This window comes from the organism of the source record quoted next (genome assembly GCF_019968985.1).
Source record: "MAG: Porospora cf. gigantea B chromosome Unknown PgB_NODE_248_length_26131_cov_119.235, whole genome shotgun sequence".
Taxonomy (NCBI): domain Eukaryota; phylum Apicomplexa; class Conoidasida; order Eugregarinorida; family Porosporidae; genus Porospora; species Porospora cf. gigantea B.
The window spans coordinates 29-26,131 of record NW_027178841.1 but is presented as its reverse complement, the minus strand read 5'-3'; the positions used below and the strand labels follow the sequence as shown (position 1 = coordinate 26,131).

The 26,103-nt window shown below is 54.2% G+C and overlaps 16 protein-coding genes across 27 annotated transcripts; 11 read left to right on the top strand and 5 right to left on the bottom strand.

Annotated features, from left to right (window-relative positions):
- Positions 1–23: 23 nt before the first annotated feature.
- KVP17_004794 (uncharacterized protein) lies at positions 24–2,463 on the top strand (the record flags this gene model as incomplete). 3 transcript variants are annotated; one of them, XM_068523300.1, is made up of 2 exons in its annotated part: positions 24–362; positions 454–2,463. In XM_068523300.1, 2 exons carry the CDS (start codon positions 24–26, stop codon positions 2,461–2,463), a joined length of 2,349 nt encoding a protein of 782 aa, XP_068376388.1. The 3 variants fall into 3 exon arrangements, with proteins under 3 accessions (XP_068376388.1, XP_068376386.1, XP_068376387.1); XM_068523298.1 differs by lacking the exon at positions 454–2,463 and having other exon boundaries at positions 24–371; XM_068523299.1 differs by lacking the exon at positions 24–362 and having other exon boundaries at positions 463–2,463.
- Positions 2,464–2,538: 75 nt separating this feature from the next.
- Positions 2,539–3,435, bottom strand: KVP17_004808 (uncharacterized protein; the record flags this gene model as incomplete). Of its 2 annotated transcripts, none has more annotated exons than XM_068523324.1 (1): positions 2,539–3,435. In XM_068523324.1, one exon carries the CDS (start codon positions 3,433–3,435, stop codon positions 2,539–2,541), a length of 897 nt encoding a protein of 298 aa, XP_068376411.1. The 2 variants fall into 2 exon arrangements, with proteins under 2 accessions (XP_068376411.1, XP_068376410.1); XM_068523323.1 differs by having other exon boundaries at positions 2,539–3,417.
- Positions 3,436–3,678: 243 nt separating this feature from the next.
- Positions 3,679–5,858, top strand: KVP17_004795 (uncharacterized protein; the record flags this gene model as incomplete). Of its 3 annotated transcripts, XM_068523302.1 has the most annotated exons (2): positions 3,679–4,176; positions 4,203–5,858. In XM_068523302.1, the coding sequence occupies 2 exons, from the start codon at positions 3,679–3,681 to the stop codon at positions 5,856–5,858; spliced, it is 2,154 nt and encodes a 717-aa protein (XP_068376390.1). The 3 variants fall into 3 exon arrangements, with proteins under 3 accessions (XP_068376390.1, XP_068376391.1, XP_068376389.1); XM_068523303.1 differs by having other exon boundaries at positions 3,679–4,212; XM_068523301.1 differs by lacking the exon at positions 3,679–4,176 and having other exon boundaries at positions 4,239–5,858.
- A 602-nt stretch (positions 5,859–6,460) lies between these two features.
- KVP17_004798 (uncharacterized protein) lies at positions 6,461–7,468 on the bottom strand (the record flags this gene model as incomplete). 2 transcript variants are annotated; one of them, XM_068523306.1, is made up of 1 exon in its annotated part: positions 6,461–7,468. In XM_068523306.1, one exon carries the CDS (start codon positions 7,466–7,468, stop codon positions 6,461–6,463), a length of 1,008 nt encoding a protein of 335 aa, XP_068376394.1. The 2 variants fall into 2 exon arrangements, with proteins under 2 accessions (XP_068376394.1, XP_068376395.1); XM_068523307.1 differs by having other exon boundaries at positions 6,461–7,405.
- Positions 7,469–7,744: 276 nt separating this feature from the next.
- Positions 7,745–9,364, bottom strand: KVP17_004796 (uncharacterized protein; the record flags this gene model as incomplete). The annotated part of the gene is made up of 1 exon (XM_068523304.1): positions 7,745–9,364. The coding sequence occupies one exon, from the start codon at positions 9,362–9,364 to the stop codon at positions 7,745–7,747; it is 1,620 nt and encodes a 539-aa protein (XP_068376392.1).
- An 827-nt stretch (positions 9,365–10,191) lies between these two features.
- On the top strand, positions 10,192–11,397 carry KVP17_004800 (uncharacterized protein; the record flags this gene model as incomplete). Its single annotated transcript, XM_068523311.1, has 1 exon — positions 10,192–11,397. The coding sequence occupies one exon, from the start codon at positions 10,192–10,194 to the stop codon at positions 11,395–11,397; it is 1,206 nt and encodes a 401-aa protein (XP_068376399.1).
- A 31-nt stretch (positions 11,398–11,428) lies between these two features.
- KVP17_004793 (uncharacterized protein) lies at positions 11,429–12,262 on the top strand (the record flags this gene model as incomplete). The annotated part of the gene is made up of 1 exon (XM_068523297.1): positions 11,429–12,262. The coding sequence occupies one exon, from the start codon at positions 11,429–11,431 to the stop codon at positions 12,260–12,262; it is 834 nt and encodes a 277-aa protein (XP_068376385.1).
- A 73-nt stretch (positions 12,263–12,335) lies between these two features.
- KVP17_004805 (uncharacterized protein) lies at positions 12,336–13,730 on the top strand (the record flags this gene model as incomplete). The annotated part of the gene is made up of 1 exon (XM_068523320.1): positions 12,336–13,730. The coding sequence occupies one exon, from the start codon at positions 12,336–12,338 to the stop codon at positions 13,728–13,730; it is 1,395 nt and encodes a 464-aa protein (XP_068376407.1).
- A 3-nt stretch (positions 13,731–13,733) lies between these two features.
- KVP17_004804 (uncharacterized protein) lies at positions 13,734–14,554 on the bottom strand (the record flags this gene model as incomplete). Its single annotated transcript, XM_068523319.1, has 2 exons — positions 13,734–14,148; positions 14,178–14,554. The coding sequence occupies 2 exons, from the start codon at positions 14,552–14,554 to the stop codon at positions 13,734–13,736; spliced, it is 792 nt and encodes a 263-aa protein (XP_068376406.1).
- A 33-nt stretch (positions 14,555–14,587) lies between these two features.
- Positions 14,588–14,902, top strand: KVP17_004803 (uncharacterized protein; the record flags this gene model as incomplete). The annotated part of the gene is made up of 1 exon (XM_068523318.1): positions 14,588–14,902. The coding sequence occupies one exon, from the start codon at positions 14,588–14,590 to the stop codon at positions 14,900–14,902; it is 315 nt and encodes a 104-aa protein (XP_068376405.1).
- Positions 14,903–15,014: 112 nt separating this feature from the next.
- KVP17_004797 (uncharacterized protein) lies at positions 15,015–15,866 on the top strand (the record flags this gene model as incomplete). The annotated part of the gene is made up of 1 exon (XM_068523305.1): positions 15,015–15,866. One exon carries the CDS (start codon positions 15,015–15,017, stop codon positions 15,864–15,866), a length of 852 nt encoding a protein of 283 aa, XP_068376393.1.
- A 72-nt stretch (positions 15,867–15,938) lies between these two features.
- On the top strand, positions 15,939–17,457 carry KVP17_004799 (uncharacterized protein; the record flags this gene model as incomplete). 3 transcript variants are annotated; one of them, XM_068523309.1, is made up of 3 exons in its annotated part: positions 15,939–16,961; positions 16,988–17,275; positions 17,302–17,457. In XM_068523309.1, 3 exons carry the CDS (start codon positions 15,939–15,941, stop codon positions 17,455–17,457), a joined length of 1,467 nt encoding a protein of 488 aa, XP_068376397.1. The 3 variants fall into 3 exon arrangements, with proteins under 3 accessions (XP_068376397.1, XP_068376398.1, XP_068376396.1); XM_068523310.1 differs by lacking the exons at positions 16,988–17,275; positions 17,302–17,457 and having other exon boundaries at positions 15,939–16,970; XM_068523308.1 differs by lacking the exons at positions 15,939–16,961; positions 17,302–17,457 and having other exon boundaries at positions 16,982–17,290.
- Positions 17,458–17,473: 16 nt separating this feature from the next.
- Positions 17,474–18,817, top strand: KVP17_004801 (uncharacterized protein; the record flags this gene model as incomplete). Of its 3 annotated transcripts, XM_068523314.1 has the most annotated exons (3): positions 17,543–17,558; positions 17,585–18,340; positions 18,369–18,817. In XM_068523314.1, the coding sequence occupies 3 exons, from the start codon at positions 17,543–17,545 to the stop codon at positions 18,815–18,817; spliced, it is 1,221 nt and encodes a 406-aa protein (XP_068376402.1). The 3 variants fall into 3 exon arrangements, with proteins under 3 accessions (XP_068376400.1, XP_068376402.1, XP_068376401.1); XM_068523312.1 differs by lacking the exon at positions 18,369–18,817 and having other exon boundaries at positions 17,474–17,558; positions 17,585–18,363; XM_068523313.1 differs by lacking the exons at positions 17,543–17,558; positions 17,585–18,340 and having other exon boundaries at positions 18,506–18,817.
- Positions 18,818–18,900: 83 nt separating this feature from the next.
- Positions 18,901–20,172, top strand: KVP17_004807 (uncharacterized protein; the record flags this gene model as incomplete). The annotated part of the gene is made up of 1 exon (XM_068523322.1): positions 18,901–20,172. One exon carries the CDS (start codon positions 18,901–18,903, stop codon positions 20,170–20,172), a length of 1,272 nt encoding a protein of 423 aa, XP_068376409.1.
- Positions 20,173–20,277: 105 nt separating this feature from the next.
- On the bottom strand, positions 20,278–22,757 carry KVP17_004806 (uncharacterized protein; the record flags this gene model as incomplete). Its single annotated transcript, XM_068523321.1, has 2 exons — positions 20,278–22,265; positions 22,295–22,757. The coding sequence occupies 2 exons, from the start codon at positions 22,755–22,757 to the stop codon at positions 20,278–20,280; spliced, it is 2,451 nt and encodes an 816-aa protein (XP_068376408.1).
- A 68-nt stretch (positions 22,758–22,825) lies between these two features.
- KVP17_004802 (uncharacterized protein) lies at positions 22,826–25,876 on the top strand (the record flags this gene model as incomplete). Of its 2 annotated transcripts, XM_068523316.1 has the most annotated exons (4): positions 22,826–22,935; positions 22,963–25,431; positions 25,460–25,631; positions 25,661–25,876. In XM_068523316.1, 4 exons carry the CDS (start codon positions 22,826–22,828, stop codon positions 25,874–25,876), a joined length of 2,967 nt encoding a protein of 988 aa, XP_068376403.1. The 2 variants fall into 2 exon arrangements, with proteins under 2 accessions (XP_068376403.1, XP_068376404.1); XM_068523317.1 differs by lacking the exons at positions 22,826–22,935; positions 25,661–25,876 and having other exon boundaries at positions 23,120–25,431; positions 25,460–25,655.
- Between the last annotated feature and the right edge of the window lie 227 nt (positions 25,877–26,103).

Sequence of the window (26,103 nt, the reverse complement as noted above, 5' to 3'; positions counted from 1 at the left end):
TGTTCGCCTCCGTCACGAAATTCATGCAGAAGTTCATCCATGCAGAAGGCACTCCTAAGTTGGCTCCTGTTGACAAGCCGTTACAATACACGGGACAAGAACAAGCAGACAACACTCTCGAGCGACTCATGAAGCAGACTCTCCCCACGTCGTCTAACAGCCGAACCAAAAGCTCGCATCACCCGCGTCTGCTGAACTCCATCGCTCACGAGAGCGGCAAGCCCCGGTACCGTCCAGGCGTGGACTGCCCACCTCCCTACGTAGTCACCGTCACCGTAGGTCGTAAACCCAGCCACGCTGGGTTCTACGTGAACGACCCCCAGGAGGTCTCGTGTTTGCTGACTGGTCTGTCAGGACCGACGGTAGGTTGAATATGACTCCAGGACGTGCCTCCATTATATCATTTGTGGCATGTTGTTTGCACGATCTTCCGCCATCAAAAAAGGTGCACAGACTTCTGGCATGTTGTTAGTTCTAGCTCTCTTAGCTTTCCGAGGCGCCGCGGCAGAGTCCGTGACCGCTGAATCCGTTGCGGATTCGTGCCCTCTGGCTGCGAACTGCTTTGTTTCCGGAGCCACGATTGACGGGGCTACAGCGTGTTTCTCCAGCCTCGACCCCAAGCGTCATCATGGCGACTTCGTCGAAGTTCCGTGGACGCGATCTCTGGCGCTTAGGGGGCAGAAATGGCAGATTGGTGCTACCACTCCCACTAATGTCGACGGTGACGTGGCCATTCAAGTTCCCTGTCCCTTCGATCGGTCACTGAGGGTGACGATCAAGTGTCCCGTATCCCAACGGCTCGAGGGTTGTGGGATGTCGGACGCGATGTACGTGGATCTATTACTGGCGGAAGACGAGACTGTGACCCCGACGGCAAACCGATTCTTGTGGTCCTTATCCACTAAGACTCCTCTGAAGGTCGGCGGGGGCGACTGGCATATGATTTTGGGCGCTTCAGGGGAGCCGACAGCGGATGCGACTCAAGCAGAGGATTTTGTTCGCGAGCATCTCCATCAGATTCCAAACGGGGACAAAATGGTCATCAACTCCCTTCGACAGGCTTTCCGTGACGAGGTGCTGGGCGGCAAAGGACCGCCGCTGAGCCTAGACGCAGTTCTGAAGACGCTGTTAGGTGAACGGGTGTTGGAAAAAAGCAGGAGTGAGCAACGGTTAACACCCCCCCAATCCTCGACTCTTGCGGCCGCAGTTCAGAGACTCAAAGACACACCTCCAACGTTTTCCTTACTCGACGAACCGCGCAGCGCGTTGGCGATTGACTCAGAACCAGACCTTATCCGAGTATCTTACATTACCGAGGAGGCAGATGAACCCAGGCGGCAGTTCAAAAGGCCTTTGTCCACAGGAACTCTGGAAGGCACCAACAAGAAGCCTCGTCCTCGATTTTGGGAAAAGATTCGACGTCGGGACGCCGGTAGCGCAAAACGTGCAAACAACGACGCTGTAGGAGGACAGGACGCTATAGGAGGACAGGACGCTGTAGACCAGCCCCCCGAGGTGGAATTCGCAAAACGCAGGAACAAGCGCCGAGCACCTCTTCCTCCTGTAGAACCCGTTGTAATGGCATTCAGAAAACGCAGGAACAAGCGCCGAGCACCTCTTCCTCCTACAGGACCTACTGCACCGCCGCTTCAGCTGCCGGGTGACTCCAATTATCCGAAGCTGGACAAAACACCCCGCTTGAAGTTCACGCCCCGACTAAAGTCTATCCTCCGGCGCCGCCAAAACGACGAATGGCCCTCTGTGGCCGGGCCAGCCCCTAGGGTTCCAATACCGCCACCTTCTAGGATACCGGTTGCGCCTCCACCGCCACCTTCTAGGATTCCGGTTGCGCCTCCACCGCCACCTTCTAGGATACCTGTTGCGCCTCCACCGCCACCTTCTAGGATTCCGGTTGCGCCTCCACCGCCACCTTCAAGGATACCAGTTGCGCCTCCACCGCCACCTTCAAGGATACCGGTTGCGCCTCCACCGCCACCTTCTAGGATTCCGGTTGCACCCAGGATTTCAGAGCGCAATTCGCCAGTCAAAACCTTCCAGAAACCGGCTGGGGATCTTATGGCTGAGCTCAACGCCGCACTGAAAAGCCGCTCCAGCAAAGCGTCTCCCTCTCGTGTCGAAGTCAAGCAGCTTCCCAAAACACCACAAGAGCAGTTCAATGACGATCTCCAGAAAAGGTTGGCTGTGCAACGGAAAGCCCGTGCCGAAGACGAAGAAGACGATTGGGATGCCCCGACAGTGATTCCTGCCAGTGTTCGGCCGCCTCTCTCGCCGGCAGCTGGGACATGGCAGCCCGTCAACCCTCCTGTTGCACCACCTAGAGACGCTGGGACGCTGCATCCAGCCAAACCTCCTGTTGCACCACCAAGGGACGTGTATTTTGACGAGCTCAAGCAGGCTGCTGCAAAATTTAAGGCTAGGCAGCGGCAGGTTGCTGACTTCTGATTTCTTTCAACAATTCATGTTTCGTTTTCATTGCAGTGTCACTTCTCAGTCTCATCTTGTGTCCTGCCACAGACTTTACACAAAGCTCAAAGAGCAGTTGGGTGCTAGGCGGCTGATACACGTATGAATTCTCGTGTCGCATATTAACTTTCGACACTGCTCGAGGCACAAAGGGTTGTGCTCATAAATCCGGCCACAGGTGGCTTCTCGACCAACAGGGTTGCTGTCCTGTAGAACGTTGTCAACGGCTCTCATGGCAACATTGGCGAGGTCTTTTAAGTTGGGTTCCACAGCTTCTAATCGTACAGGAATCCCCATCGCTGACCACAACTTCAGTAAGGGTCTCCAGGAACGCTGCACTGACTGATGGAAGTGACTTATTAGTACAACCAGCCGGGCGCGTTTGCTTACAAGCAGCTCACCTAATTCAAGCGGACTGACGTTGGAGCCTACGCCGCCATGAACGCACGATGCACCGCTTTTCTTGGAGCTGAAACACACATCAATCTGAGCACGGTTGTGAGTAGAAACTACCACAACAGCCCCAGTATTCGCGGACTTTAGGCTCGTTTTAATGGCGTCCAACGAGGCTTTGGGCCCTGTCCGCGATTTTTCAAACTTCAAATCGGTTCGCAACTTTGCGGCTGTCGTTTCGAAATCAGACGTCATGTGTGAGATGGTCTTGTACGCGTATCCAGATTCTCCACGAAGAGGTTCGCTCTTAAAGAGACCCAGTAGAATCCTTGAGTTCTCCAGGCTGGCCACGCCCTTGACAATAATCAATACCTCATCCAACGCCTGAGCCTCTCGTGAGGGTATGTCGTTCTGCGCTGCGTCCTGCAAGAATACTATATCAGTTGGAATGTCTTGTGTCAAAACATCAACGTGGGCCACGGGGAGTAGGTCCACCTCAACGCTTCTGCAGAGCGCCAGGAAGAGTGCAACACGCCGCATCTCTGTCAATATCAACATTTCAACGGCTGACAAGGAGCTTAGCACAGCAGATTGCCACAATAACTCGAGCTAATCAAAACAGTTCTCGACGCGACTTCGCTCGCAGATTCAACGTGTACCAGTGGCGCACTACTCGCCAGAACATGGCCCTAAGCCGCCTGAAATGCTTTTGCGGGCACTCCGGGGCATGGCTGGCAGCGTCCGACGTACTATGAAGGGAAATGTCCTCCCATGATCTGCCGGTGAGTAATTCCATCATACATGCGAGTGGCGGCAAATACCAGCGCGCCCCCTCTGGAATGGCTGTCCTTACTAACGGCGAGGACAAGAACTGTGTACCAAGATTTGGGTATGCAGGAAGACTACAAGCCCCCCAAGGGCCCTCGGGTACAGAAACTGATTGACATGTTCAACCAGAAGCCAGGTTTCCCGCCAATGAAGCCGGAACCAGGACATGACGGAACATACACCTCCCAGCTCAGCTGGATGCCTGAACGGAATCGGGAGGACGACGAAAATGAGTCCTCACTGTCTGAGACCTCCTCAGGCAACTATAGTACGGACGTCACTTCTGACTCGCTTCTAGAGGCGGTGGCGACGCCTTCGGTAGAACCCTCGCTGTCGGACTACGAAGGTCCGCGCACTATAAAAAGGCGCCGGGCACCGCCGTCGTTCGAGTTCTCAGAGGCTCGGTTGCGGAGAAACGCCACCATGGCTGACATGCTAGACGTCATTCGCCGCAAGAAACTCATAGAACGGGTTCGTAAACGTGCGTCTAATGTCAGTCCCGTGTAACTCAACACAACGCAGTATTTGGTGAAATGATTCGGGAACTGTCGGTATACGCCGAGAGTTTACGTATATTCAACCATAGCGCGCAGTCCAAGTGGATTGATAGCTTGATTCATTTAATCCGCTCCGTACCCCAAGATGAGGAGGGTCGCCTACTCGAAGCACTAACCATTTTCAAGCAACCACGCGGCATAACTCCCAGAAAGAAGTGGTCTCCCTCAGAAGTGACGGCTTTTGACGGTCTGCCTATTGAATGGTTCGAGCATCTTCTTTCATTCTTTGTGGCGCCCGCTGCAGGAGTTCAGGAGGCGTGCGTTCTGAGACGCAAACTCCGCTGTCTCTCCCGCTCGGCTGCCGTAAACCTGCGCGATCTGCCTTGTTTCGCGTTCCGCAATACACGCGCTAGTGCCCTCTGGGAAGCCCCAGAACTGTGTAGGCGCGTGGACGTGACAGATGGAGGCTGGTTGCCACTGAGGTGCCAGCCACGAGTTATTCGCGCCGATAGAAGCAGCTGGGAAACAGTGACAAAATTCCGAAAGTGGAGCTGCCTGAAAACTGTTGTCTGGGCGAGGGAGGATGATGCCCACCACCGCTGGGTCCAGTCGGGTGTTTGGGCTGCGAATGCCGACCTGGTGGAGGTCCCAGCCACAGTTTCCTCGGTCGTCGTGGAGGGTGAGGGGGGTTCTGACATGGCAATTACCAGTCATATTCAGGAGCTGGTCTGCCACGGCTCGTTTCAGGGATCTCTGTCCCAGTTACCAGACTCCATCAAAAGCCTTAGCATTTTCTCTGAGTTCTCACGGCCTCTGGCTGGCCTGCCTTCGCAACTGGTGTGCCTGACCTTGGGGAGCTTTGACTGCTCAATCGCACTCGGTGAGCTGCCTGCCACCCTGCGGTACTTGAATCTGGGTGACTGCTTCGATCAGCCCATTTTGCCCGGGTCGCTGCCTCCCAGGCTGCAGGTTCTGACGTTCGGCGTGTCATTCAACCAGAAAATCCCATCAGGCGTTCTGCCATGCAGCCTTAGGAATCTGACTTTAGGTCACTTTTACAACCACGAAGTAAGTTCAGCTGAACTTCCACCTTTGAGGACTCTGAGGTTCGGCAGTCAATACCACCATCCACTCCACGCATTGTCTCTGCCTCCAACGCTGGAGACGCTCTTCATAGGGGACAAGTTCAACAGTGACCTAAAACCTGGAACTCTGCCCTCCACACTTCTACACTTGCATTTGGGAGTGGAGTTCAACCTGCCACTCTCTGATGGCGTTCTGCCCAATCGGCTCCAGCGGCTTGTTCTCTCGAGAGATTTCAACTGCGGCCTCACACCGGGTTCGATCCCCTCCTCCGTGACGCATCTCACTTTCGGGGCCCAGTTTTCACAGGAGCTCGTCTCACTTCCGCCCAGACTGAAATCATTGGCATTAGACGGCAGCTACAATCGACCTTTCCCCGTTGGAGTGTTGCCATCTTCACTGACAGACTTGAGAATGGGGCTGAGCTCCGCGGTGTACCTTCAGAATGATGGCCTACCCAACTTGCGACAACTGCAGATCACTCTGTTATCCAGTCGGTGGAAACCGATTAAGGCAACAAAATGTACAGCCTGGCCTTGTCGACGGCAAGTAGAGATGCTGGTGGAGTTCTAGGATGTAAATGTGGGCCGAGACCCATAGTTGTAAATAAGAATTAATCTGATGAATCATCCATCAATGGTCCCGTCTCCTTTGACGGCTAACTACGCCTCGGCAGTTGCTCCGCAGTACCAATCAGCGACTCCGATTAAGACGGTGATGGCCCCCGTAATGCCCGAGGCACACATCCCCCCGCAATATGGCCAACAGGGAGCGTCCTATGTCCCTCTGCAAACGTCTGTGCAGCACCTGACGATCCCTCAGGCAATGGCGACGCCGTACCCCAAGTACGTCGGCAGCCCTTACGTGTCCAACCTCAACAGCTACGCCGACCACACCGTAAACACAACAGGGACTCGTGTCTTGAGGGAGCACCGGTACAAGAAGAACAAGGCGATTGTAAAACGACAACGACCCGGCTGCTGCGGTATTTTCAACGCTTATTGTTGCCGGGGAGGGGTCTGCGACTACCCGTCGGGACCCGGCGCCTGTCTTAACTGTATGGGTTGCTGCGATCGCCAGAAAACGATTATCCGACGTGTTGATACGCACTTGTCAGAAGAACAGCTTCATGGACTGCAGTACACCCCTCGAGGCTGCTGTGGATGTGACAAGCATTAGTTTATGATGCGCCTTATCATGCGTGGGATCTCCACCAACAATCGTTTTCTGCGCCGTTGCTCTTCTTTTCCTTGTAAGGAGGGCTCGGGGGCAGGTTCGAACAGCTCCGCCAGCTCGATACCTTGATGCTGGTGTCGCCAAACAAACGATGTGCACATCTCTCCACCCTCAGCCACAAAAAGTCTCGCGGCCGCATGGTACATGTCTTCTAGCATCATCGTCGCAAGCTGCAACTCGCTCAGGTTGCTCATGTGAAACACGCTGGCATTCAGTCGACGCGAAAGATCAGTGTGATCCGCATTGAGGCGAAGCAATAGGTCTCGGAAGTAGTTTACAAGTACCGCGGCAACGACCTCGGAGCCGTGGTACTCCATACAAAACCCTGAAGTCCAGGCAGCGTTAGCCACCATACAGACGATCACCACAATCTCAGGAAGCCGGTTCTCCTGCACCAGGCAACACAACAAGCTGTGGCCCAGAGGCTCGTCCAGGCCTAACGCCGCCATGTAGAGCAATAGGAAGTCGAGGGGGGTTTTCCGAAAGAGGCACGAGGCCTGCGTCGAGTCGATGATGTGTGTCTCCAGCTGTTGGATGCGGTGTACGGGCCCGGCTTCCCAATCGTTCATTCTCCTCAGAAAGTTTGCTATAGAAACAATATTGTCTTCACCTGAGATCTCACAAACGTTGGCCGCGAAATACATGCAGGCGATTGCGACGTTTTCCAGATCTCGAGGATGATCCTTGCAAGACAGGAAGTAAACATCCATGATGCTGACCGCTACGTAGAAGGTCGCGCGTGACCAGAGCTGCGTGGCCACCGCCTGTGATATTTTAGACACGATAGCTCGTCGTTGTCGAGAGTACCATACGTTCTCCTTTGAAGCAGTCGGCAAATTCTGAGTCTCCATCTTATACAGCTCAGTCCAGTTCTGGGGCGACATCTGCGAGGCAGTCCTGAAAGGTATCATCTTGAAGACTAACCTGTTGGAAGAGTGACTCATCATTCGTCAGTTTTATTTTTCCTCAACTTAACGGATAATAGAGGCAATTGAAGCGATGGGTGAGAAATTACGCGACATGATACAGGCAACCTCTGCAAATCGTCGTCATCAAAGCCTCTCAAGCCTGAGGCCGCCGCAAACTCCTCGCCAGCCAGCGAGAAGAAAAGTGCGACTCCTGACAAGTCCCCAAGCAAGAGTTCCGACAAGAGTGCCAAGAGTGATTAGAGCCTATGTCCTGTTTCCAAGTAATCTGAGCGAGTTACGGCGTAGGATTGGAAGTTAGTGGGGTCGGATGCTACCCAAGCCGAGCCGCCTCGCCAGACAGCCCACTGCGGACTGTCTGAATGCGAGAGCAGGCGAATGGGCCACTTCTGCGTGACAGAAAGGAATTGCACTCACGTCGGGTAACAGCGCTCTGAGTTCCTGGTACAGCCGCTCTCTGAAATAAGGAAACTTGGCACAGCCCCCGCTGAGTTGAATGGAGGAGGCGAAATACGGTTGTAGCTCCGGGGGACAGGCAACTACAGCACGTGCCACCACTTCGCCTAAACCAGCAGGCCCCTTCTGGGCGAACTCCTCTGACTTCGTCGCGTTGGATTGCGCCTCCTTGGGCGTCCATACGACGCTGGGGGCGTCAGAGGGGTGGAAGAGTAGCTCTGGGATGGCAATTCGCTCATGGTTCACGGTTATGTACTGTGGGCCTTCCGCAATGTCGTTGATGATGCCGTTCTTCGCGTCGGATGTCACCAGCGGCAGCGGAGGCCCCTTAGAGCGACCCTCCTCCTCCAGTTTAACGCATTTGTGCGGAAACTGGTTAATCTTTCGTCGACCTCGAAGGATTTGATTCAAGGCAGATGAGGTGGATGTGTAGTCAGGTATCGTGTAGGTTCCCGTTACAGAGCTGCGACCTGACGATAACTCGCTTTGTATCCGCCTGCAGTCTGCCAGAAAATTGGTGGAGCAGAAGCAGAGATCCTCCATCAGACTGCGAACTAGCAGCTGGTTTGACTCCAAAACCACCTGCCTTGTACTCAGAATCTTGTTGAGATAGCTTGACAGGTGGTGACCTCCGAAGTCGGTTCTACGGGTGGCATAGTCCAATGGCACGCCATCGCAGGTAGGCAGAGCCCACATGTGAGAATGGCCGACGTCAATCACCATAGCACAAGGAGAGACCCACCCTGGTGGGGCGAAGGGATCCGCCACCGGCAGACCGGTGACGGTTTCGCCGGGGACGTGGGCGGGTTGGAAGGGCTCTGCGCCAATGGGGTCCCCGAATTCTTCCACGACCCCAAAAGACGTTAGACAATCGAACCCGCACGGTTGGGGAGGACGCTTGGGAGGACGGCCTCTTCTACCCGTACGAACGCCTCCAGTAGGCGTCCGTTGCGCCACGAAAGGCATGAACTTCAAAGAGGTGCTCTCATCTCCGTTCGAAGGAGCGCTGACAGAGAAGCTGTAAGGTACCAGTTGCTGCGCAGCTGAGACCATCACCTGGTTGAACTGGAAGTCCTCGAACAGGATCTCGTACAGGCCTTGCCTCGACGCAGCACAGCTATTGAACGGCTCGGTCACCAAAACGCCGGTCTCTCCCACGTGTAAACCCTGCGCGCCCCACACTGGGCCCCCGTCAACGTTTCGGTGATTCGAGAACACCGCAGAGCGCCAGATATCTGACTGCATGTCTAAGTCCGCCAAGAACCCCTGCGAGCTTGGACGATGAGTGTAGAAGTTGGCGTGCCCGTAGAGGAGGTCTGAGTTCACCTTTTCTTTTCGGGATTCGTACCCGATCAAGGTTCCTTGACAGTTGGGGACGACGATGCGTGGCCGACCTTCGCCAGCGAACCCAGCCTTCACGTCGCCTGATCCATTGTCCAACACCACTATGGGCGTCGTCATTTGCCCATTTAAATGTCCGTGACGGTGGTGCTCTATCACTGCCCCAGTAGGACCGAGCGCCAGCCCTCATTCAGACGATGGGGATGTGGAATCTGAACCAAACGTCTTCTTCGTCAAGCAAGACTGTGACATCGTGACACTAGCTGACCTAGAGGCCGCGTTTCCTCTGCAAGGACGGTACCACTTCCGGTTCAAGGGCCGTGTGGACGGCCGCACCGGCTGGGTGGATGTCGTGGATAAACACAGCCGTGTGTCACCTTTTGAGAACGGCGTGATCCGCTTAAAGGTGCTGCGACTCTCTTGGGAAGAAGCACCACCCTCTCCGACTGCCACTCCAGGTACGCAGCCGACCGACATACTTGGTCTAGGCAAGCGCAAGGAATTTGATCTCTTCGCCTGAGCACTGGTCTAGGCAAGCGCAAGGAATTTGATCTCTTCGCCTGAGCACTGGTCTAGGCAAGCGCAAGGAATTTGATCTCTTCACCTGAGCACTTTTGCAATGATGTAATCTCGCAGACCAACGTTGCCTTCTGTGTTTCCAATCATACAATTACCTGCCAGAATGCAGAACGAACACCAAATGAAGAGAGCCCTAATCTCGTGGGCTCTTCATTAAAAAGTATTGATACACGATTCATTAATGTTCAGGTTTTGCATTCCCAGCATTTCGCTGCAATTTGAAGTCTTGATGGCTATTCCTAGTTCCTAGAGGCTGGCTCTACACGTGGAAATCTCAGGTGTCTTAAGCACAACTGTCTGTGGCCAATCCCTGTATCCGTTGAATTGCCGTGTGCCTCCACAATAATTGGACCAACCAATTGACCAATATGACGGTTGAGTCCAAAACAGCCTCCACCAATCTCAAAGAAGCGACCGAACAGCGGATCCCACTGGCTTACATGGCGCACCTGGAGCCCCCTGCAATCGCACCTTACGAGCAGGTATCGCTGACTGACGTCACCGTTCACCCAGCAGTCCTTCGCACGGCGTTGCAGATCTTAGAGAGGAAGATCGTAGGAACGAATCGTCGTACGGTGGCGATGCTTATGGCATTCAAACGCCTTCTTGAGGACTATGAGATCCCTAGATTCGCTCCTACACCCCAACATCTTCGGATGTTGGTCAATAAGCATATCGTGTTCTTCCGCGATTGCCGACCTCATAACCTCTCCATGGGTAACGTCATTAAGTGGCTCAAGGATGAGCAGCTGAAGGAGGCAATCGAAGGGCCAGACATGACTGCAGCCGTTGGAGGCGTAGTTCGCGAAATTGTGAGCTTCGTACAAGAGCGCATTGTGTTGGCCACTGAAACCATCGTGCACTTCTGCGTCGTGCGGATTCTAAAGCCTGGCGATGTGATTCTGGTGTTCGGTCGGTCCACTGCAGTTGAACGGACGCTACTAAGAGCGAAGGAGCAAGGCCTCCCGTTTTCCGTCGTCGTTGTGGACTCGGTGCCTCTACGAGAGGGCACCGAGTTAGCCCGCGTACTTAAGGACGCTGGAGTTCGCGTGACGCTTACAACTATGGGGGGTCTGTACTCCCATTGCAGCGAGGTCAACCGAATCCTCCTCGGGGCCGTCTGCCTCACATCTAACGGCAATGTGCTGGGGAGGGCGGGGAGCGCTGTCGTTGCGATGGTGGCGAAACAGCGGCTGTATGCAGGGGCACCACCGGAGGTCTTCGTGTTATGCGAATCCTATAAGCTTAGTGAACGAGTGTTAATCGACTCCAGCAGCATTAATGACCTCGAGGACCCCTCCTCTCTGTTCCTAGATCACTATCTGAACACAGATTTCGATGGGCCCTACGAACAGGGCTGGTCGCGGTGGCTACCGAAGTCGCACCCGGCCCTCGCGGGGTCAGTGGGCAGGGAGTGTGGCGGACGAACACCCAACGCCGTTGTGCCTCTCTACGACGTGACTCCTGCCCGCTGCGTGGACTACGTTATCATGGAGCTCGGCCTATTCACTGTGCCCAACCTGCCGTCGGTCATCCGGGACTACGACTCCTGGAGACAAGGACGACGAGTGTAGGGTGTCGCCTTTATTAGATCTTGCGAAAACGATGCTGGTTGCCTTTCTGTTGCTGTTTAGCGCTCTGAGCGTTCAAGCGTCTGGAGAGACGTATGCCGTAGCTTCTGGAAGCGTGGACATTACTAATCCTCGGGAGAACTGCGTGATGGCTGCGCATTTCGCTGTGAAGGGTGCACAGAAGATAGACGGTCTAGACGCTTGTATGAGACAGGAAAACCCAATCAAAGCTGAGCACAAGTCCTTCCACGGACTGATTGGCAACGACGTGGACGTTGCGGTTTTTCACGCAGGCTCTCCCAGAGTCTCAGAGAAGGGCGACCAGGTCCTGCTGCAGGTGGTCTGCCCTTTCAACCCCAAACTGAAAGTTACACTGCAAACTGCCAAAACTCACGGAGTCATTGAGAGGTGTATGCGAGATGATGGCGCGTCTGTTGAGCTGTTGCACCTGCAGTCCATGGAAGCTAACGAAACGAAGTCTCCCTTCGTGGTTTTGCTACGCATGCCCAACCCTGAAAGCTCCGAGGAACTCGTACTTCTGCTGGACCGAAGGGGGAAGATCGTGGCCAGCCTCGCGAGTCGAGGCGCCTCTAAGTGGGCCAAGGTCCGAGCAGCCAAGGGAGTCATTACCACCGGAGGGGCCGCTCGAATGCCGAACGCGGCGTCGCGAGTTCCGGAGCCCAAATCGCGAGTGCCGCCGGTGAAACCGGGATCCGCCCCTGGCCAAGGCGGAGGTGGCGTCAGGAAGCACTGGTCAGTTAAGCCTGCTGATCGGGTAATCACGACTGGAGGGGCCAGTCGCATGGCCAGCGGTCCGTCCAGCGCGAAACCCAGTCGATTCAGCTTCAAGAAATCCAAGAAGAAGTGATGGATGCAAACAATGAATGACATTATTACTGCCAAAAATGGCCAGACGCAGAGGTTAAATTGCCAAAAAATCTATGCAGCCAGAGGTCGTGTACGCTGACGTAGACGCCGACACGGGTGTCTCGGTGGTCGAATCGCTATGTACTCAGTGCGGTGAAAACGGAGTCACCAGGCTCATGCTCACCAAGATTCCGTACTTCAGGGAGGTCATCCTGTCCTCGTTCGAGTGCCCTCATTGCGGTTTTCGGAACACAGATATTCAAACTGGCGCAGAACTTGAGCCGCAAGGAACAGTGATCCGGTTGACTGTATCTGGACCCGTAGACCTCGATAGACAGATCATCAAGTCCGAGTTCGCCACGTTCCGGATACCCAACATCCAGTTCGAGATCCCAGCTAAGAGCGAAGGAGGGCGTTCCTCCACCGTGGAGGGCATAATCACCCAAGCAGCAAGTAACCTGGCTGTTGGGCAGATTCACAGAGAGGGCGATGTGAGACTGAAGATACAAGAAGTCATATCCCGCATGAATTCTATGGCGTCTGGCGAGGAAACGGGCTTCATTGTGGAGCTCGACGATCCCGCAGGACACAGTCATATCGAGTCTCTTACCCCACCGAAGCCTGACTCTCGAATGCAAATCATTCACTATGACCGAACCACAGAGCAGATGGAGTTCATGGGTTTTTACGGAGAGCAGAAGGTCGAGAAATGCCACGAGGGACCTCAAGGGGGAGTCGAGGAGAAGGTTGGAGGAGACATACCTGAGCACCTCCGAGCCAACCGGGTGCTCAATCTCAACGAGAGCGTCGGCGACACTGGCGAGGTAGCCGCCATCGACTTCTGCAGCCCCTGTGCCCACTGCGGACATGACGGCAGGGAACGGATGTGTGAGGTGGACGTGCCAGGATTCCGCAAGTGCATGCTGATGGCCTACACATGCGACAATTGCGGGTTCAAATCTAATGATCTCAAAGCTGGAGGCACCTACGGCGAGAAGGGACGAGTCTGGACGTTGCATGTCGTTGAGCCTGCCGATCTGGGCCGGGACGTGCTGAAATCCGACACCGCGAGGGTAGAGGTGCCAGAGTTAGAGTTTGTCATGTGCATGGGCACTCAAGGAGGCATATTTACCACGATTGAGGGGTTACTTATGCAGACAGCCGACCATTTAGAGAAGTCATTCCCCTTTCACGGGGATTCCAGCGAAGGCTACAAACGGAAGGCAATGTATGAGGATACCATTGCCCGTCTCAGAGGCCTGGCGCAAGACGAGACGCGGCTCCCCTTCACGCTGGTGCTGGACGATTGCGCTGATCTGTCGTTTATCGGCCATCGAGACCCCACTCTGAAAATCAGTGACATCGAAAAAAGCGTCGCCGACGACCACCTTACCACCACATTCTACACCCGTTCTGATGAGCAAAACGACGACCTGGGAATTCTCGACATGAAGGTTGATGACTACTAGTAATCACGACCGAGTGCTTCGAAGCTCAAATTTACGGTAGCCCACTCCTTCAAATAGTTTCTTGTGGTTGATGGCGCTCTCATTGGTGTGCGTCTCGATCAGGCGTGGCTCGTCCTCCCATGTGCTTACTTCCGTCTCGAAGTCCTCCGTCAGATTCTTCACAAACGAATTACCAGGCACCCCGCTCACAGGGTCGCAGCTGAAAACGCTTACAAGTGGCGTGGTCCCCTTCATGACGCTCTTCAGACCCGACTTCTTCCAGCCGGCGAAGTTCACGCGAGAAAAATCAGTGACGCAGGAGTTTGGCTTTGTGGGGAGCCAGTGGAAGAGAAGTCGGTTGGCTTGCTGGTGGTGCTTATGATCAGTGTTCTCTAGCATATCGAGCACCTTGGAAACCGGAACCACAAAAATGCGCCAACTGCGTGAGAAAGACATCTGCGTACTCACTTGGGGTTGGAAGGCATGTCGTCGACGTCAGAGAGTAGAATTCTCAAGACGGCTTCCTTGCAGTCAGCCTCCATATCGTTGCTGTCACTAGCATCCGACTCCTCAGAGCAGTTCAACTCGAAACCTAGGCGTTTCACCGGCTCCTCAGCGTCGTAAATCTCGAGGTAGACACTCTGTAGCATCTTCGTTTGGATAAGAGGTGTCAACGACGCCAGGATCTCTGACAGGTAGTCAACTACAGGCTGCGATGTCACCTTCCACGTGGGAATGTCATAGAAACTGCTTGGCTCAAAGGTGCTGTCAGGGTAACACTTAAAGATGTACAGTGCCTGCTGTAAGGCGATGCCTAAGAAGTCCACAATGCGGTTGGCACTCATACGGTAGAATGGGTATATTTACCCTGTTCGTTGATGTTGAGGCGGCGAGTGATGACGCTGTTTTTGGGCGTGGCAGTCGTCATTTGCATTGTGTTGTTGAGAACACGCCCAGCCCCAGCCGTATTAGGATACTACTATTTGCATCGCTTCTCAACTGCCTATGGCTGGGGCGACAATCTCCGCAGTCTTGTCAACTCCTTCCGCTTTTCCCAAGAACTCAACCGCACGTTTCTGCTTGACTTCCACTCGCCCGGAAGGGAGGATGCGTGGTTTGCCTCCTTCTTTGTGCCCCGAGATATGGACTGGAGCACGACGAACATCAGCTGTGAGCGGCTGGCGAACGGATGACACAGCATCGCATTATAAGACTGTGAGATCTTTGTTACAAGAATCTGATGGAATCCGTGCTTCGCGAGGTGTCAAGATATTCCAAAGGCTACAGAATCGCCACCCAAACTGGATGCCCATCGTAGACGGGTCCTCAGTGAACGTGCTGGGCGTCCGCCCTGGAACTTCCTTGGAGAACCGAGAGCGTGTACGTCGGGTGATTAACGACAAGATGCCGGCACTGGTAGTGTGTCCTGTGCATTTCATCCACTCTCGGGAGTCAGCTGCGTCGTTCAGCGTGATCAAGCGCCTTCTGCGCACTGCGAGCCCCTTGGAAGCCCACTTTGAGCGAGTCGTTAGCCGCACTCTATTCGGAATAGATTTGGCCGATTCGAGCTTTCAACCGCGGCCCATGAGGCCGCTGCAGGCCCTCCAAACATTTATACGAGAACGAAAGGACGCGGAGCCCGAGATTCGAGCTCTGGTCGTAGGGCTGGGTCGCCGGTTACGGCTTGGAGAACTTTACACCTCGCAAGGGCTACGCTCCGAGCTGCTGAAACGAGCGGCTGAGCTGCATTCTGAAGTGGGGCGTTATGTGTTGAAGTGGCTCCACGGCGTCTCGAATTTCTCTACCATCCACTTCCGAGCTGGAGATCGGCAGCTATTTCGACCCAATCCCTCTGTTAATGGGGTCCTCAGGTGTATGAAAGGTCACCCGAAGGGAGATGTACTTTTTTTAGTTTCCGATGCCACGCGATCCATTCCGGACGAGTGGTTGGATAACGTGGTGCTGCTCTCGGCCCCTGACGTACCTACTACCAGCCACCTGACCTCGTTTCGGAGTCTGGAACGAGATTTTAGGGGCATGGTGGCTGATTGGCTCTGGATGCTCAACAGTGACAGGCTCGTCAGCAATACCCGCTCTGGTTTTAGCTACACTGCCAGTCTAACCGCGGACATCCCCCTAGATTCATGCTATGGGTGAGTCATCGTCATCCCTATGAGTGCATATTGATTGAACATTTCGTCACCCATGACCAAAGTCTACAATTCGTAAATGTCAGAGTTGCCCAACGCTGCAGGGTTCGTGATCTACCGCAAAACCGAAGGTGCAACTCTGTTTTTGATGCTCCGCGCATCCAATGCCAAGCGGCATTGGACACCTCCCAAGGGATACATCGATCCTGGTGACGCGGATGCCCTGCAGGCGGCCTTTAGGGAGGTCATGGAGGAAACAGCCATTCCTCCAAGCAGCTTGAAGGTGCAGGAATGGCAGTGGGAATCTGCGTACGTGGCGTGGCGGCGACCTAAGCTCGTCCGCTACTACCTCGCGGAGAGCCTGCAGTCCGACGTCCACATCTCAGGCGAGCACATGGACTCCGAGTGGCGAACGCTTGCACAAATACAGCAGTGTTTCGACACCTACGACAGTACCAAACAGATGGTATCAAGCGCCGAAATGTTCGTAAGAAAACAAGATATTTCAGCAAAACTGAGAATGAAGCTGGGATTAGACTCGTTCGCATTTCGACAATTCCAACCAGACTATGCGGGCAGTTGCGTAGAAGGTGTCTCTCCAGAGGAATTCCTCGAGAAAGTCAACGTTCTGGCGGAAAATGCTGAGTTGGTTGAAGGGTATGCTCCCTTCTGTAAACACGTGTTCATCCCTAACTTCACGACTGCCCAGGCAGGTGCAGTGCTGATAACTGACGAGCTCCAATCCAAGATCCAGTCCGGCTACGAAGCGCGCTCGGAGACTGAACTCCCCGTCCTCTGTCGGTGGGTCAGCAGGGCCGATGTGAAGGAGGCGCCACCAGCAAAGTTTCTCGACTTGATTTTGTACAGTCGCGAGCAAATTGCCAAGGAGAAAGCGGCGACCAAAGCGGCGGACTCGGCGTCCCTTCTGCCGGAGGCCAACTGGAGCATCATCAGCATCAAAGTCCAGAACGAGCCGTTTGAGACACCTATGACGCCCATCACAATGCTGCGCAACACCCTGATCGAAGAGGGCGGCAGTGGAACTCCACTGGACCGCTCGAAGTACCTAAAGTCTGTGGAGTTTTGGATGTCGCATGTGCTCGTAAGATAGATAATACGGAAATGGAGAAGGTGGTGAAGGACTCTCGTCTATTCACAAACATTGGCCTGAAAAGCGTCAGGACCAGACACAGGCCAAGCCTCAACTCCGTAGTGGCTGTCAACGCCTCCAGTATTGAGGAGGCTCTGCAGGTCGACGACGAGGACAGCAGGGCGAAGTTGTTTATGATGCAGGAGGTGTTGCAGCGCACAGAAGCCAACGTCGCGACCCTTACGGTAGTAGACGAATCCGATGAGCGCCTAAAGCATTTCCTGTGTGAGTGGGCAGACTACAGGCGACGCCTCCTGACAGCCGCGGTGAGTGTCTCATAGTGGGCACACAGCCATCTCTCACCTCCCAAAAGGCTCTGGATGTGTGGCAAGTCAACTTGCGGTATTCAGACCTGTCCTTTTTGTTGAAGTACTCTCTGTGTCTACCGCCAGGCCCGTTGACAACGGCAGGCATGTGGGCTGCTCAGCGTGTGTATCTTCTGACCTAATTCGAAATATCTGAGCATGGAGAATGGAGCTCAGGTCATCACGAGCCTTTCTAGCGACGAACACGTCAAATTCAACCGGTCATCCATGACGGAGGACTACGGTGAGATTTCTACTTATAAAGCACAGACTCGCGTCAGCAGGATTTCCATGCAGATAAATCTGTGGAACTCGTGGCGCCAGCCACGGCGAGTAAGGTGGAACTCGTCATTAGCTCGCCTCAGAACAACAACAGCTTAGCAGGTAAGGCTCAGGTTGTAACACTTTCAGGTCCGTACACCACCTTTCTTCTGTCAGGAAACGTCGACGACTTCAACTTCTCCGTCAGAAAGCGATACAGTGATTTCGTGTGGTTGCGTCAGCGACTTCAAGAGTCCTATCCTGGCACTCTCATCCCGCCACTCCCAGCCAAACAGAAGATGGGCCGCTTCACCGACGAATTCATCGAGCACAGACGACACCAGTTGGAACTGTTCCTCGTTCGGTTCCTCGCAATTCCATCCATTGCTCTTACCGGTGTAACTCGCTCGTGGCTGGTGACGCCCTGCTTCAGCATGGGTGATCTCAAGTCAACGTACCCTGCAACCAGATCGTCAGTGATACGTACAGGTTTCGAGCAGTTCCAAGAGTTTGTACTCAAACCGAACGACCGTCCTCATCTCGCCAGCCTCCGCAAAGGACCTCCTCACCTATCAACCACTATGCCTTCTCTCCTAGCTTGCAGGTCCTACTTGCTACAATACGAGAGCTATCTCACCGAGATGAGGAAACAACTCAAGGACGGCATAATAAAGGCGCAGAAAGAGCTGACAGCGCAGCTGTTAGCCGTTACCCAGACGTCCAACAACCTGCACAGCGTTCTCGTAGACATGGTCACGAGGTTCAGTGGGGAGAGCGCGGGGAAATGACGCAGAAGTCCGCGGTGTGGAACTGCGATTCGCTGACCTGGAGCCGATAGTCTCCCAGCGAGTGCCGAAGCTCCAAAATGAACAAGTGTCCTGGTCAACCATTCTACAGAGCGTATTAGAGGCGCTGTGTGAAGTCTCGGCGATGTTGGAGGCGCTCGAATCGCTAACGGACTTAATAAAGGACTATGAGGAGCTGTCGGTGGCGCCTAGCCGCAGGGAGAGCACGGTCGAGGGCGTAATCCGGCAAGCAACTGTTAACTTTAAAAGTTGGTGGGAAGACAAAGCACAGCTCGACGTCAACGCGGTGAAGCTTGTCGACCTGGAGTGTCTACGCGAGTGGTGCCTCCTGGCCGCCGACTTCTTCGTGGAGGTGGAACTGCCAAGATTCAGCAACGCCATGAACTTGAAGCTCGGCCGTTTCGATTTGTGTTTTGAAGTAGAGCAAGCTCTATAATTAAATATATATTTATGACACTCCCCTCGATTTCGGGTGTTATTGGACGAACACCCTCCAGGTGGGCCTCGTTGGGCAGTCGCATGGCCTCCGCAGCCACCTACCCGTACGACTTGAGCAAGGCAGTCGTGCGTCCATCCTATCTAGACGTGCAGGCCACCGCCCCCTTAGATCCTCGGGTGCTTGATCGCATGCTGCCGCTGATGATTAGCCAGTATGGGAACCCGCACTCTCGAACCCATCCCTTTGGATGGGAGGCTGAGGAGCTGGTAGAGGAGGCCCGCGAGAGGACAGGCCGGCTGCTGAATGCGAAACGCCCAGCCAGAGAGATCATGTTCACCAGTGGAGCGACAGAATCTAACAACCTTGTTGTCAAAGGGGTTGGTGCGTTTTACTCCAAGACTGGTCGTAGCCACGCCATTACCACACAGCTAGAGCACAAGTGCGTACTCGCCTCCATGCGATGGCTCGAGGATACTCTGGGGTGGGACGTGACGTATCTCCCGGTAGGCAAGGACGGCTTGGTGGACGTGAAGGAGCTCGAATCTGCGATTCGCCCTGGACAGACGGCTCTGGTGTCGGTTATGCATGTGAACAATGAGATCGGCGTGAAGCAGCCGTTGAAAGAAATCGGTGACGTTCTGAAGAAGTACCCAGGCGTCTTCTTCCACTCCGACTGTGCTCAATCCTACGGGAAAGTACCCATAGATGTCCAGGATATGAACCTCGACATGGTGTCCATCTCCGGTCACAAAATCTATGGACCTAAGGGCGTCGGCGCTGTCTATGTCAACAGTTCCAAGAGACCTCGGGTTCGGCTCCTTCCGTTGATTTCAGGAGGTGGCCAGGAGAGAGGTATGCGCTCAGGAACTATACCGACACACCTAGTGGTGGGCCTGGGAGAGGCAGCTAAAGTCGCGGAGGAGGAGATGGAGAATGACAATCGCCATATCTCACATCTGGCCCACCGACTACTTGATGGAATTCAGTCGAGATTGCCTGACGTTACATTAAACGGATCCTTACAGGAGAGGTACCACGGCAATGTCAACCTGTCCTTTAGCTGCGTGGAGGGCGAGAGCCTACTGATGACCCTGGCCGAAACCACAGCGCTATCCTCTGGTTCGGCGTGCACGTCAGCGTCGCTGGAGCCGTCCTACGTCCTCCGTGCGATAGGTGTCGGGGACGACTTGGCTCATACGTCTATCCGCTTTGGAATTGGGCGGTTCACCACTGAAGAGGAGATCGACACTGTAGTCGACAAGGTGGTAGACGCAGTGAATCACCTCAGAGACCTGTCACCTCTGTGGGAGATGAAGCAGCAAGGTATCACTATGGATATGGAATGGACGTAGGCCATATTTCAAGACAGCTGCAAGACAACTGCGCACTGCGTAAGAAGGAAATGAACGCGCGCATAAATAATCGAACTGACTTTAGATTTTCACATCCGCTTAGATTTAGATTTTTTCATCTATAGATGACCGATCTGTTAGACTGCGGTACTTATTGCGACCGTACACAGCCTCTTGGAACACAAATGCTTGTTGGTGGCGCTTCAGAGTGCTGTTGGCGGATTCAGGAGGGATGTAGGACTTAAGTGCTTCTCGCAGACAGAAAGAGACGCCAACGAAAGCCAACGTCAAGGCGAGCTTCTTCCACATTGGCAGATGGTTCCCTAAAGAAAACACACACAACGCCGAGTTGGATAAGATAGTAAGCAGCGATACGAATTCCAGAATGAAATTCCACGCGCCTATGCTGGTCGCCGCTCTAGGAAAGGGCCGTCGAGCAAATCGGGTTAGCTTGACTGCGTCGACTCGAATCTCGACGTGGTTGGCAACCAAGGCTAGGAAAGGAACTATAGGCCACACCATGCTGAATAAGGTCACAAGAGTGAGCTGCGTGATCATCTCAATGTAGTCCTCCATGGTGCTCTCGTACGGCTCACGTGTATGCTCCAGCAGGGCGTCGTCGTCGAAATCTTCTGGCGAGAGCTCTTGCTGGTTCCACCACATCTGGAACCAAGGGAGGCCTAGCTCCAGCACGTTGAGCCCCATGTCAACAATAAATAGTGTCAACAGCTGCTCTCGTATCAGACCCATACACACTACGTCGGAGCTTCCCTCGCTACACGGCTCGAGGTACGTTTTGATGAACGCCAGATAAAAGAGAGGCGAGAAGTAGTCCATGCCTGTGAAGGTGAAGTACTTGAATATGAGCGAGTCTCGGTGCTCATGCTCGTACGGGTGGTTCTCGAACTCGATTAGAGATTCGGATATTGACATGAAGAACTTGTCGAACACTTGCACCAAAATGGCGGTGATGAGCGCTTCCACCGGAATGTAGACCCCCACGCCAGGAATGGAGTCCACGAATTGCGATACGGGGTCCATGAAGCCGTAGAACGCGAGCAGATGCTCATGCAGGTCCCCGTTGATGATCACGACACACATCAGCACGCATACAGCAGCCACCAGCGAGGAGACAAACCGTCGTGCATGCGATTTCCAAGGGCTATAGTACTTCACGAACTTTGATGGATGGCAGGGGTCTCGGATCCACCTGTCGAACTTGAACGCGGACCTCTCACAAAGGAGAGCTTTCTGCTGCACCATTCCCCACTGCCAGCGGTACGCTTGCTCCTTCTGCTGCCACGTACATACCATAAAACTGCACCAGCCGGCCATGAAGGCGGAGAACCCCACCCGAATCCACGTCATTCCCGGGTGCGTGAACTGCAACTGCGGATCGAATCGCCACTGCAGGCCGCTAGTTAGCACGCCCAGCATCGCAGGGACCCACAGCATGCGGGTGTAGTGACCCAGCCAGGCAAAGTACAGTGCTATCTCCTCTCCGAAGTAGTCACGAATTTCCTTGATAGGCTGCCAGGTATGATACACTTCAGGGAACTGCGACCACTGCGACTTAAGATGCTGAAGCAGCAGCGGTTGGTGCAGCATGTACCAACACTCGAAGAGGCCTTGCTCTTCCATCTCGTGGAGGTTGAAGATCTGCAGTACCCCAAGACGGAGTAGCCGCACTCGGTCAACATCTCGGAACATACTCAGCTCCTTGTCCTTAGTGTTGAGCTGCTCCGTCTCGACGGGCTGACTCAACCGGTCGTACCGCGTGAACACTCGCCCACACCTCCGCACGCACTGCAGTTTAGCGTCCCTCTCCAGAGTGTTTTCATAGGACATGTTAGGAGGGTCAAAATCGTGGTCCTTCCGGTATTCGTCAAACTCGGTGACGAAACGAGTCATCCGGAGTGGGTACTCGCAACCTTCCGCCAATGCCATCGCACCGCGCTCGGTCAGCCGCACCTTAACGTAGCGTTTTTCCTCTGGGCGGTTGTGGATGAACTGCATTTCGCACTGTAGGACGTTGGCCAGGCATCTAACGAAGATTTCGAAAACGATATTTCGGAACTCGCTCTCAGTTCGAGCTGTGTGCTGAGTCCCTCAGATGACCTACGACTGCCGACATACCGGTGCAACTCATAGAAGGGAAGAGCCGAGGCGATATCAGACCTTTCGATCCGGCCTTTGTTGGTGTCATTAACGTCTCGAGCAGTACATATCCGCATGAGCTTCTCCCTCACCTCCAAGTCGGAATAGATCTTTGTCTTGGTTTGACACATCCCGTCTGACTCCTCGCTGAGGTCCGACGGGAACACAAAGCAGCAGTCAAAGTCCTGAATCAGGTCAGGTTGCTCCACAAAAACCAACCCTCCACCGCTATCTGCGAACTCTCGAGTGTGTTTGAAGTGTCTTCGCTTGGTCTCAACAGCAGGGCAGCTGTTAAGAATGTCGTCCAGATGTCTGAACGTCTTTGGCTCAAGTACTCTGAGGGTGAGGTTGGGGTCGATGCCTCCTACATCCACCTCCAGGCTCTTCCCCGCGATGGGAAGAAGAGGAATCTCCTCCTGAGACGCCATATTTGAGTATTTCGGTTTCAATGGTGCGTGGACTGTCTGAGCCTTGACTTTAATTACCAAAATAGCCCATGTCGTTTCTGTGGTCGTTTCTGGAGTCCCCAGATGAGGCGCCTGAAGCCGATGCAGCAGATGTTCCAGACGACTACAACGACCTGCGTGAATTATTTTTGCAGCAGAGGTGAGCGATTGGTAGTGAGATCATCAGACAGGCCATTCTGTTGCTCAGGCGTCCAACTGAGAAAGAACCAAGGCCCACGGCAGAGGCAAGTCACCGAGACGAGTCTCAGCGTAATCGCGACTTACAGTCGGAACTAAACGCAATTCGCGAGCTTAACCGACGACTTCAGGTTGGCTACATTCAGATGGAGATTAGCAAAGACCAAAGTGCGCCATTGGTTGCTAGGGGGTTCCACAGTGCGCCGGACTCCTTTTCATTTGTTCAGAGTCTTGAGCCACAGCCACCATCTGAACTGGATCTCCTTAGGGTCGATCTGCGCACTCTGAAACGCACGGCCGCTTCGGAGGCGCGGCGAGTTGCTAGCTTGGCACACCTCAACCTACAGCTGACCGAGATCAACGCCAGCGTCACAGAATCATACGAGGTCGAGCGTGAGGCGCGCGTATTGGACAGACGAAGGCTGAACGAGATGAATGTTACTCTGGAGAAGCAGGTAGCCGAGCAGAAGGTCGCGTTGGAGGTGGCGAAAGATGAGCTTGGACGGATCAAGTCCGATTCTTTACGACGGACCGCCCAGGTCGAGAGTCAGCTGAGAGAAGCGTTGTCAGCGGAGACGTCGAGTAAGATGGCTGCCATTCAGGAAGCCCTTGAAGAACGGGAGCAGGCCAGCACGGCATACGTCGAGAGATACGAGGCTTTACTTGCTGAAGGCCGAGAGCGTGAGGCACAGCTGGAGCACTCGGACAGTCAGCTCCGTGAGCGGGTTATCACTGCAGATCGCCGGGCAGAAGAGTTGCTCAATCGTTGTCAGCTGGCCGAGGCCGAGTCCCAGTCGTACGTGACTGAGGTGCAGTTGCGGAACGAGGACTTATCTGCTCGGCTGGCTGCCTGTGAATCTGAGACGACAGAGCTACGATCCCAGGTCGAATCCAAAAGCGTTGAGTTCAGCGCACTACAATCATATGTGCAGAAGCTTACTGTGGCCGCCCAGCAACACGGCCAGTTGCAGCAGCGTCATCGGGCACTACTACACTGGAAAGATGCAGCAGATCGACAATTAGCTGATTGGAGTTCGTTCTCTGCCGCTATGCACGAAGAACGACAACAGACGACCTCTACCATCGAAGATCTGCGCTGCAGTCTTACTAACGCAAAGTCGAGGGAAGAGCATTGGGAGTACCAGTTCTCATTAGCCGTGCAGAAGGCAGAGGAAGACAATCGGGTAGCAGCTCAGGAAGACGAGCACCTTCGAAGCAGACTTGAAGTCGCCGAAGCAGCAGCTGAAGAAACCGAGCAACTTCGAAGCAGACTTCAAGTCGCCGAAGCAACAGCTCAGGAGACTGAGCAACTTCGAAGCAGACTTCAAGTCGCCGAAGCAACAGCTCAGGAGACTGAGGGACTTCGCAGCAGACTTCAAGTCGCAGAGGCAACAGCTCAGGAAACTGAGGGACTTCGCAGCAGACTTCAAGTCGCAGAGGCAACAGCTCAGGAGACTGAGGGACTTCGCAGCAGACTTCAAGTCGCCGAAGCAACAGCTCAGGAGACTGAGGGACTTCGCAGCAGACTTCAAGTCGCAGATGCAACAGCTCAGGAGACTGAGCAACTTCGATGCAGACTTCAAGTCGCCGAAGCAACAGCTCAGGAGACTGAGCGACTTCGCAGCAGACTTCAAGTCGCCGAAGCAACAGCTCAGGAGACTGAGCGACTTCGCAGCAGACTTCAAGTCGCCGAAGCAGCCGCCAACACAGCCACGTCCGATTTAGATCAGCTTCGACTTGCGTGCGACAATCTGACTTCGCGACTGCAGCACTCGATCACGCTGGAAGATCTGACGATGAAGGAGCTGGCGGCGCATTTACGACGTGTTTGTTCTGAGGATTCTGCCCGTGCCAATGAATGCAGAGAGTCGCTGCGCAGTCTTTGCAGCGCGAAGGAGGATAAAGCTCGTGGGGATGAACTCGAGGCTTTAGTTGAATCCGAACGTCTCCGGTTTGAGGATATGAACGCCAATCTTTACAAGTTCATCGAAGAGCAGAAAATCTACATCCACAATTTGGAGACGCAAAACACTGAACTCCGAGACACTATTGTGTCAATGCAATGTGCACAGACTGAGACCCACCCAGACCTGTTCAACCTGTTGGGATTACATTCTTCGACGACCGCAGCAGGCGTGTGCGACCGTGTGCGGGAGTTGCACGCGTTGGCTGCTGGGGATGAAAAGAGCACCGTACGGAATCTTTTCGAGGTCGTTGAGCATCTGCAGACGAAGAAGAATGCAGCAGAGTTATTATTGGTAGAACTCGACCAGGTGAAAAGCGCAAATGACAGTCTGAATCTACAACTCACTCAAAGTGCCCTCGAATCTACTGATCGGATGAAAGAGCTGATGATGCAAACCAAGACTCCAGAAGCTGAGATTGCGTTGTTGAGGAGTCGTCTTGACGAGGCTAACAACGACCTTCAGACGTCCCGTGTCCAGGAAAGTCGACTGAGGTATCGCATCGCAGTTGTTCTCACGCAGATTCGAATTGGATGCCGCGAGAAGCGTGGAAAACTCGCAGGGCGACGAGTTGCACACTCTCAAGGGACAAGTGACTTTGTTGACGAATCAAGCTGAGGAGCTGGACGCACAGCTTCTCCTTTACGAGCAGAACGTTCAAATGGCCGACGCCATGCTATCCCCGGGAGACGAGGTAGGCGTAGGGCTCGCGCCGTGATGCAGGATGCCGCGGCAGACGTGTGTGCCATGCTGGAAGAGGCCCAAGACGAGCTACAGAGGGCGCGAGAGGCATTACGCACCAAAGAAGCTGAGCTGCTGTCACTGAAGCAGCAGCATGCCTTCATGGAGCAGAGCCTGCTCTCGATTGAGGATGGGTTCAACCCGTCCCCCTCTGAATCCATTTTGGAGACTCCACTCATGCAAGTACGTCTGTTGTAATGGTTTGCGTCTAATTCGGCTTCAGGTTTTCAGCGAAGCCCCTCCTGTACCAAGCGCAGTGCTAAGAGGGTTTTCGAGCGGGGGAAGCGAGTCCTCGGGAGAAAGATTAATAGAGAAGGCGTATCCGGTTTTCCGGGCCTATGCACGTGAGACAGTACCGGAACCTAAGGAAGATGGAGGAGCCGATGTCTGGCATGTGGAGATGCCCGATTCTATCCATGATCTAC